We start from the raw sequence: 10354 nt of genomic DNA, 5'->3' as shown, positions 1-10354 counted from the left end.
TCATTTGTTCTCTACCACCCTATATTGGCTTTGGTATATCCCGTTATGTGCTGACGGGAGGATGGGCCAGGAAAATGGAAAATTGCTATCACTTACCGTAATTTTCCTTTCCTGGCCCATCCTCACGTCAGCACAGGACTCCCTCCCTAGTGGCTTGTCGCAGGCTAAGTTATCGAACATCTTAGTTGGGGGAGGGGCTGTCTTTTATAATTAGCTTGGAACATGTGGTCATTGGGGGCTCCAAAGGAGGTGTTAACCCATTATGTGCTGACGTGAGGATGGGCCAGGAAAGGAAAATTACGGTAAGTGATAACAATTTTCCATTGTATTGACACTAAGCTCTCAATGATACATGAGGCTTTGTATTAGGTTACTTTTTAATACTTTAAGTAGGGCACATTGACTAGAAAAAAACACATTTGCTTGCAGAAGTATTAACAGATTGTTGTGATTTAAGGGATTTTTAGTGATCTGTAGAATAAGGTCCATACATCCAGTCACTGGCAAATGTTTTAAACTTTTCTGTGCATAGGGCGTAAAGTTTACATATTGAAAGTTTCTAGAAATATATTTGGTTCTTTGGTCATAAGTGGCAGGACCATGAGCGAGGTGTCACCAGTCCCCAGAATGTTTTCTGCAAAAAGAAAATACATGGATAAATTGATTTGTCATAGTTATTTGCATTAAAGTGTCACTAAACAATATTCTTATTCTTTAAAAAACAAGCCGTCTATAGAAAATAATCTATACACATCCCCTCTAATGGCCCTGTAATCCTACTTGTAATGCCCTCCTGGAATTACCAAACCTCTTTTTCCACCCCTCACTTGCATTTGTTTGGAACAAGTAGTGTATGTTAATTGTGGTCATGTTCACTGCTCTATGCACATTACAAATTCCACAGTCCATAGCCCATCTTGGGAGTGAGAAAGAGAGAGGGTGGCAATGTTCCTACAGACAGTAAGTTCATGGAGAACAAACATAGACACCTCCTAACAGAAAGTCAGATCACAGCAGCAAAAAAAAAATAATAAAAAACCCCCCCACATATTTGAGAACTTGTTAGGCATGATACAACATTTCTTCAAGAGACATTGTTTATGAGAAGAAAGATGATTGCTAAAAGGTGGATGTCAGTGTTGACTTAAACAGTGAACCAATGGTTGGCAGACGTTAATGCTCATATTTCATATAAAATATCTTTATCTCCATAGGGGATGTCCAGCTAAATGCCATAACATTTAGGACACAGGCTTAGATCAAGGTTTTACATGTGTGGATATGGAATTGTAATTCCTGGTTCCCATACAGTAGATGGAGTTACCCTCTTTAAACCCCATTTACCTATATACTGTACATATACTGTTGATTGTTGTTTCAAATTTAGTTGGAACATTGTCAGCTGAACAAGGCCTACAGTACATCCAATCAGATGCAGACAACATTGGGCCATTCTGACAGCCAGCAACACTGGCTGGCAGAATACAATAGCCTGGCAGAGAAAATTTGTCTGTCCACACTTTTAGCATGTATGGAGGAATCTGTTAAGCTGGATATCCAATAGTAGAATTTTGTTCACAATATTTTAAGAATGTTCGTTTGATTTTCTAATCATTAATGGGGTCAAATAGGTGTTTGGATTTGTTCATAATGATGGGAAAATTTGAAGGAGCAGGATGGAAATGTATTTTGTTTGCCATGCCAACTATGAAGTAGGATCCCTCCAACACAGTACTGTGTTCAAATTTGAAGTGGCAGATTCAGCTACTTCTTTCTGAGGTCATCCAATCAAGAAACCCTTTAACAGAGAGGTATATCCAGAGCTTTTTTGGCAATACTTCTCTTGTGAATCACAGGCGTACACTTAATTTTGCTCTCCTGTGACCCAGAATCAGCCTGCTGACATCACAGAGCTGCTCCAGGCTCTGGAATAATCCCAACCATATTGTCTGGATCCACCCAGCTGCTGGATTGACAGCTGGCTCTGGAACTCAGCGTGTGGCTGAGAGCTGGAGCCAGCTCCTCCCGCCTCTTCTCCCGCCCCCCCCAAGAGTGCTGGGCTGAGCAGAGAATGGTGACAGTCACCAGTGATCAGAGGTCATGTGATCACTCAGTTCTCAGGCTTAGAGTCAGCAGGGGACAGTTGCAGCACCAGTCTAATGCAGTGAAGTTGAGTATGCATGTTTGTTTATATACCCCATACATCATCTTTAGGGATGAGCTTCGAGTTTAGTTCGACTCGAACATCGGCTGTTCGCCAGTTCGCCGAACAGCGAACAATTTGGGGTGTTCACGGCAAATTCGAATGCCATGGAACACCCTTTAAAAGTCTATGGCAGAAATCAAAAGTGCTAATTTTAAAGGCATATATGCATGGTATTGTCATAAAAAGTGTTTGGGGACCTGGGTCCTGCCCCAGGGGACATGGATCAATGCAAAAAAAGTTTTAAAAACAGCTGTTTTTTCTCGAGTATTTATTTTGATAATGCTTAAAGTGAAACAATAAAAGTGTAATATTCCTTTAAATTTCGTACCTGGGGGGGTGTCTATAGTATGCCTGTAAAGGGGCGCATGTTTCCCGTGTTTAGAACAGTCTGAAGGATCAAAAGTGCTAATTTTAAAGGCTTATACGCAAGTTATTGTCATAAAAAGTGTTTGGGGGCCTGCCCCAGGGGACATGGATCAATGCAAAAAAAGTTTTAAAAACGTCCGTTTTTTCGGGAGCAGTGATTTTAATAATGCTTAAACTGAAACAATAAAAGTGTAATATTCCTTTAAATTTCGTACCGGGGGGGTGTCTATAGTATGCCTGTAAAGGGGCGAATGTTTCCCGTGTTTAGAACAGTCTGACAGCAAAACGACATTTCAAAGGAAAAAAAGTAATTTAAAACTACCCGCGGCTATTAATGAATTGCCGGTCCGACAATACACATAAAAGTTCATTGATAAAAATGGCATGGGAATTCTCCACAGGGGAACCCCGAACCAAAATTAAAAAAAAAAAAATGACGTGGGGGGTCCCCCTAAATTCCATACCAGGCCCTTCAGGTCTGGTATGGATATTAAGGGGAACCCTTGCCAAAATTTAAAAAAAAATGGCGTGGGGTCCCCCTCAAAATCTATACCAGACCCTTCAGGTCTAGTATGGATTTTAAGGGGAACCCCGCGCCAAAATTTAAGAAAAATGGCGTAGGGTCCCCCCAAGAATCCATACCAGACCCTTATCTGAGCATGCAACCTGGCAGGCCGCAGGAAAAGAGGGGGGGATGAGAGAGCGCCCCCCTCCTGAACCGTACCAGGCCACATGCCCTCAACATTGGGAGGGTGCTTTGGGGTAGCCCCCCAAAACACCTTGTCCCCATGTTGATGGGGACAAGGGCCTCATCCCCACAACCCTTGCCCGGTGGTTGTGGGGGTCTGCGGGCGGGGGGCCTATCGGAATCTGGAAGCCCCCTTCAACAAAGGGGATCCCCAGATCCTGGCCATCCCCCCTGTGTGAAATGGTAAGGTAAATTTCACAAAAAAACTGTCAAAAATGTTAAAAATGACCAGAGACAGTTTTTGACAATTCCTTTATTTAAATGCTTCCCCTTTCTTCTATCTTCTATCTTCCTTCGGTTTCTTCCTCCATCTTCTTTTTCTTCTGGTTCTTCCTCTGATGTTCTCGTCCGGCATCTTCCTCCTCGGCGTCTTCTTCCCTTCTTCTCCTCGGGCCGCTCCGCATACATGATGGCAGGCTCCCGCTGTGTGATGCTTCTCCTCTTCTGACGGTTCTTAAATAACGGGGGGGGGGCCACCCGGTGACCCCGCCCCCCTCTGACGCACGGGGACTTCCCTGTGGCATTCCCCGTGATGTCAGAAGGGGGTGGGGTTACTTAACGGGTGACCCCGCCCCCTCCGACATCACGGGGAATGCCACAGGGAAGTCCCCGTCAAGTGCGTCAGAGGGGGCGGGGTCATTGGGTGGCCCCGCCCCCCATTATTTAAGAAGTGTCACACAGCGGGAGCCTCCCATCATGCCATCATGTATGTGGAGCGGCCCGAGGAGAAGAAGGGAAGAAGACGCCGCGGAGGAAGATGGAGGAGGAGGAGGAGGAGGAGGAGGGAGGAGGAGGAAGATGGAGGAAGGCGGAAGAAGGAAGAAGGAGGAAGGAGGAAGGAAGAAGAAGAAGAGAATTGTCAAAAACTGTCTCTTGTCATTTTTAACATTTTTGACAGTTCTTTGGTGAAATTGTAGGGGTACTTTTGTACCCCCTTACCATTTCACACAGGGGGAAGGCTGGGATCTGGGGGTCCCCTTGTTAAAGGCGGCTTCCAGATTCCGATAAGCCCTCCGCCCGCAGACCCCCACAACCACCAGGCAAGGGTTGTGGGGATGAGGCCCTTGTCCCCATCAACATGGGGACAAGGTGTTTTGGGGGGTTACCCCAAAGCACCCTCCCAATGTTGTGGGCATGTGGCCTGGTACGGTTCAGGAGGGGGGGGCGCTCTCTCGTCCCCCCCTCTTTTTCTGCGGCCTGCCAGGTTGTGTGCTCGGATAAGGGTCTGGTATGGATTTTTGGGGGGACCCAATGCCATTTTTTTTTAATTTTGGCCGGGGTTCCCCTTAATATCCATACCAGACTTGAAGGGCCTGGTATGAAATTTAGGGGGACCCCCCACGTCTTTTTTTTTTTTTAATTTTGGTTCGGGGTTCCCCTGTGGGGAATTCCCATGCCGTTTTTATCAATGAACTTTTATGTGTATTGTCGGACCGGCAATTCATTAATAGCCGCGGGTAGTTTTAAATTACCTTTTTTCCTTTGAAATGTCGTTTTGCTGTCAGACTGTTCTAAACACGGGAAACATTTGCCCCTTTACAGGCATACTATAGACACCCCCCAGGTACGAAATTTAAAGGAATATTACACTTTTATTGTTTCACTTTAAGCATTATTAAAATCACTGCTCCCAAAAAAACTGACGTTTTTAAAACTTTTTTGCATTGATCCATGTCCCCTTGGGCAGGCCCCAGGCCCCAAACACTTTTTATGACAATAACTTGCGTATAAGCCTTTAAAATTAGCACTTTTGATTATTCATGTTCGTGTCCTATAGACTTCAACGGTGTTCGCGTGTTCAAATTTTTTGCCTGTTTGCAAGTTCTGGTGCGAACCGAACAGGGGGGTGTTCGGCTCATCCCTAAGCATCTTCAAGAATTTTCTCTAGATCAGGTTTCTCAAACTGGCAGCCCTCCAGCTGTTGCAAAACTACAAGTCCCATCATGCCTCTGCCTGTGGAAGTCATGCTTGTAACTGTCAGCCTTGCAATGCCTCATGGGACTTGTAGTTTAGTAACAGCTGGAGGGCCGCCAGTTTGAGACCCCTGCTCTAGATACAGATTAATAGTAATTATACAGAAAACAGCAGATGGACAGTATCTCACAAAAGTGAGTACACCGCTCACATTTTTGTAAATATTTTATTATATCTTTTCATGTGACAACATTGAAGAAATTACACTTTACTACAATGTAAAGTAGTGAGTGTACGGCTTGTATAACCATGTAAATTTGCTGTCCCCTCAAAATAACTCAACACACAGCCATTAATGTTTAAACCACTGGCAACAAAAGCAAGTACACCTCTAAGTGAAAATGTCTAAATTGGGCCCAAAGTATCAATATATTATGTGGCCACCATTATTTTCCAGCACTGTCTTAACCCTCTTGGGCATGGAGTTCCCCAGAGCTTCACAGGTTGCCACTGGAGTCCTCTTTCACTCCTCCATGATGACATCACAGAGCTGGGGGATGTTAGAAACCTTCGCTTGAGGTGCGCTTAATAGGGTTTAGGTCTGGAGACATGCTTGGCCAGTCCATCACCTTTACCCTCAACTTCTTTAGCAAGGCAGGGGTCGCCTTGGAGGTGTGTTTGGGGTTGGAATACTGCTCTGCGGCCCAGTCTCCGAAGGGAGGGGATCATGCTCTGCTTCAGTATGTCACAGTACATGTTGGCATTCATGGTTCCCTCAACGAACTGTAGCTCCCCAGTGCCAGCAAAACTCATGCAGCCCCAGACCATGACACTCCCGCCACCATGCTTGACTGTAGGCAAGACACACTTGTCTTTGTACGTCTCACCTGGTTGCCGCCACACATGCTTAACATCATCTGAACCAAATAAGTTTATCTTGGTCTCATCAGACCACCAGACATGGTTCTACTAATCCATGTCCTTAGTCTTTTTGTCTTCAGCAAACTGTTTGAGGGCTTTCTTGTGCATAATCTTTAGAAGAGGCTTCCTTCTGGGACGACATCCATGCAGACCAATTTGATGCAGTGTATGGTCTGAGCACTGACAGGCTGACCTCCCATCCCTTCAATCTCTGCAGCAATGCTGGCAGCACTCATACGTCTATTTCCAAAGACAACCTCTGGATATGACGCTGAGCGCGTGCACTCAACTTCTTTGGTTGACCATGGCGAGGCCTGTTCTGAGTGGAACCTGTCCTGTTAAACCGCTGTATGGTCTTGGCCACTGTGCTGCAGCTCAGTTTCAGGGTCTTGGCAATCTTCTTCTTTTAGCCTAGGCCATCTTTATGTAGAGCAACAATTATTTTTTTCAGATCCTCAGAGTTCTTTCCCATGAGGTGCCATGTTGAATTTCCAGTGACCATTATGAGAGAGTGAGAGTGATAATGCCAAATTGAACACGCCTGCTCCCCATTCACACCTGAGACCTTGTAACACTAACGAGTCACATGACACTGGGAAGGGAAAATGGCTAATTGGGCCCAATTTGGACATTTCCACTTAGGGGTGTACTCACTTTTGTTGGCAGTGGTTTAGACATTAATGGCTGTGTTATTTTGAGGGGACAGCAAATTTACACTTTTTGGCGGCAAGATCAGAGTGGACACCACATCCCAATTTTTATGAAGAATACATGGAAAAGGGAAAACTGTGGGACTTTAAAGGTGTTGAAGAAATATATATATATATATATATATATACATAATAATTTTTTAATTATAAAAAAATATATTTTATTAATAAAAACATTATCATAAAAAATACCTTGCTGCATATCAAATTTCATGTACATATACAGACTACCGCTCTACATGTTTCGCTTCGAGTGAGCTTCTTCAGGAGATTCTAGCGTACTGTATGAAATGATTACTAAGATAGATAAAAAACAACAACAAAATTGGGATTAATTACTACAGAGTTACAATTAATTACAAATTGTCAAAATATAGGTGCACAAAAATACACTTGTTTTTATATTTAATGTTGCCAAAAAGGAATTTTAAATCAAAGAATACTATTGAAGCATAGAAGGACCTACCGAGTATGAAGAGTTTGCAGAATAAGACGCCTGGGCGTTCAATTTCTGAATATTGAGTTGTCTGTTGGGAATCTTCAGATATTGAACGCTCAGGCGTCTTATTTTGCAAACTCTTCATGCTCGGTAGGTCCTTCTATGCTTCAATAATATTCTTTGATTGTAAAATTCCTTTTTGGCAATATTAAATATAAAAACAAGTGTATTTTTGTGCACCTATATTTTGATAATGTGTAATTAATTGTAACTCTGTAGTAATTACTCCCATTTTTGTAGTTTTTTTTTATTTATCTCTTTTAGTAATCATTTCATACAGCACCCTAGAATCTCCTGAAGAAGCTCACTCGAAGCAAACCATGTAGAGCGGTAGTGTCTGTATATGTTCATGAAATGAATTTGATATGCAACAAGGGATTTTATATGATATTGTTTTTATTGTTATTAATAAAATATTTTTTATAATTAAAAAATACTATATATATTTTTTCTTCGACACCTTTAAAGTCATACAGTTTTCCCTTTTTCCATGTATTCTTCGGCAAATTTACACTGTTATACAAGGTGGACACTCACTACTTTATATTGTAGCAAAGTGTCATTTCTTCAGTGTTGTCATATGAAAAGATATAATAAAATATTTACACAAATGTGAGGGGTGTACTCACTTTTGTTAGATACTGTCATTTATTTTTTCCACCTAGATTTGTGGTGTTCTTCCCCAGCACACATTTTTATTCACCTGGTTTTACTCTTAAATTTAACAATAAAAACAGTTTCCATAAGCCCTACTTTAGGATATTACAGAGTTTTGTACCTAATCCCAGTTAACAATATCTGCATAAGACCAAACCAGATAATACCAGATCAAAGATAAGTCTATAGTATAGAGTAAACCTAGTCATCAAGGTTGTATCACTCTGAGCTATACTTTGAAATTAATACTGTGAGTGATTTATGGCTGCTTTGTTTTTATATTATCTTACATAATATATACTATTTTGGATAACGCACAATATTGCTTGAATGATAAAAGGTCAATGTACCTCTGTGAGTGGACAGTGGATCTGTGCATACCATTCCTGACAGTATAGAGAAACCTGGATGCCCTGACCAATGAACAGGGAGGTCCATAGTATTACATTGAACACAGGACTTTTTCGTTTGTCATTGATTGCGAAATTTAACAGAACTAAAAAAACACAAGAATATACAGAGAGATTAGTTATTCACAGTACAAATATTTCTATACATGGCATACAGTATGCAAACCAGAGCAAAAGTAAAAAATTCAAGTCTACTTCAACAACCATAGTCAAGGTTATTCAACAAAAAGTTCAGTAACCTGTGGTAACTGATCAGAGTTTAGATATCTAACTTTAGTTAACTAAAAACTGTCTGCTATGGGTTATTGCCCTTTAGTTTTGCCACCATTAATGAATATGCAAAGATTAAAAAAAAAACAAAAAAAACAATAATAGTAAAGTATGTTGAATTTGACCAAACTATTTAAATTCTCCAAACTCTAATTTTTGCATTGGGCAAGGATGGTCTTTCCTTGACATTATGAAGTTCCAGCCAGTAGCTTTCTAGACTGTAGGCTGGTTCCAAGGTGAGGTGTACTCAGCCCAAGATATAGGAATCATGTTAAAGTCATTAAACAGCTTGCAGTGTTGTCCTTTCATGTTAAATTAGAAACTTGCACTTTTTCGACCGTTGTTGGTGGTTTTTGATAAAACCTACTTTATTGGAAGTCATCGGAACCTTCAAAAACACAAGCAGAGGACCCTGCAAGATTTTCATAAACCCAACATAACCCAAACATTAACCTAAAATCCACATTCCTGCCACTTGATACCAGTAATAAAAGGTTAAGAATGACCTCAATCTGTACCTCCTAAAATAGCAAAGAGGCAAAACATAACCGGGTAAAAATACCCAAGTGACATTGTGAAGGCATATTCATGCACAGAAGCGGACATGAGAAACACGGCCAGTGTCACTGCTGAACGAAACTTCCTTTTCAGCAGCTGAAAACAAAATGAAAAGAAGATCAATCACTTGTTTCAAAGATGACACTTATTTTTATAATTTGTCTATTTTTGTCCTACCAGGCCCTTACCCACAGAAGGTCTTGGTACACATAATAAAAGAGCCAATCATGGATCACCACATTCCATGTCCGGTAATAGTTTGAGAATGAAGTGGAATTCCACCAGTCCTGTATAAACAAAACAACAGTAATAACAGGTAATTTAAGACAAAGAAAAATGCTTGTGCTGCCCAATAAATCATCAGACATCCCAACCTGCAGAAACTCATTTCAGGGAGGTGGCAAACTCATTTCAGGGAGGTGGCACTTCGCGCCCGCAAACGCCTCCCCCTCCCCACCCCTGCAGAAAAATATTAAATCACCTTTTCAATATTTCCGCAGTGCTTCTGGGGAAGGGGTGGGGGTGGGTGGTATGTGGACGGTGTCAGTAGTTTTTTTTTTTTTTAATAATTGTTTTTTTTTTACAATTGAATTTTGTTTTTAATTTTTTTTCACAATGCTTTTTGGGGGGTGGGGGTTGGGGCAGTGGACAGTGTTGGTAGGGCAGGGGAGAGTGGTGTCAGTAGTTATTTTATTTTATTTTTTTACACTTTTTCATTTTTTTTAGAATTTTTTTACAATTTTTTCTTTAAATATTTTTTGAGGGGCTTTGGTGAGATGTCAGGGGTCTAAACAGACCCCCGACATCTCCCCTTTGAGACAGACAAAGGGACTGAGGACACATTCCTCAGTCCCTTTCTCAGCACTAAAGATGAATGAACAAGAGACAGAGGCTCTTGTTCATTCATAAACTGAGTAGAGTAAACACAGTTTACTCTGCTCAGCAATCACAGGACACAGGAACGATCTCGCTCGCTGTGTCCATTAACTAGCCCCCCCCACAGCCAGTGGGAGAGGAGAGGGGGGGAGCCGGCTTCAGGGGACGAGGGGGCCAGAGGAGAACAAGGGGGGTGTGGAGAAGGACATGGAGGGGGCC

At 41.9% G+C, this 10354-nt stretch overlaps 1 protein-coding gene across 1 annotated transcript in view; it reads right to left on the bottom strand.

The window, feature by feature from the left end:
- Window positions 1-359: 359 nt before the first annotated feature.
- Window positions 360-10354, bottom strand: part of LOC141126554 (sterol O-acyltransferase 2-like) — a 90446-nt gene continuing 80451 nt past the window's right edge. Inside the window, exons 9-12 of the mRNA XM_073612480.1 lie at window positions 9448-9546; window positions 9220-9355; window positions 8372-8517; window positions 360-634 (exon numbers count right to left, since the gene is read on the bottom strand). Of these exons, the coding sequence (XP_073468581.1) occupies window positions 584-634; window positions 8372-8517; window positions 9220-9355; window positions 9448-9546 (432 nt within the window). The 3' untranslated portion in view covers window positions 360-583. The remainder of the gene's footprint in view (window positions 635-8371; window positions 8518-9219; window positions 9356-9447; window positions 9547-10354) is intronic.

This window comes from Aquarana catesbeiana, linkage group LG02 (genome assembly GCF_042186555.1).
Source record: "Aquarana catesbeiana isolate 2022-GZ linkage group LG02, ASM4218655v1, whole genome shotgun sequence".
Classification (NCBI taxonomy): domain Eukaryota; kingdom Metazoa; phylum Chordata; class Amphibia; order Anura; family Ranidae; genus Aquarana; species Aquarana catesbeiana.
This window is presented reverse-complemented; position numbering and strand designations above follow the sequence as displayed.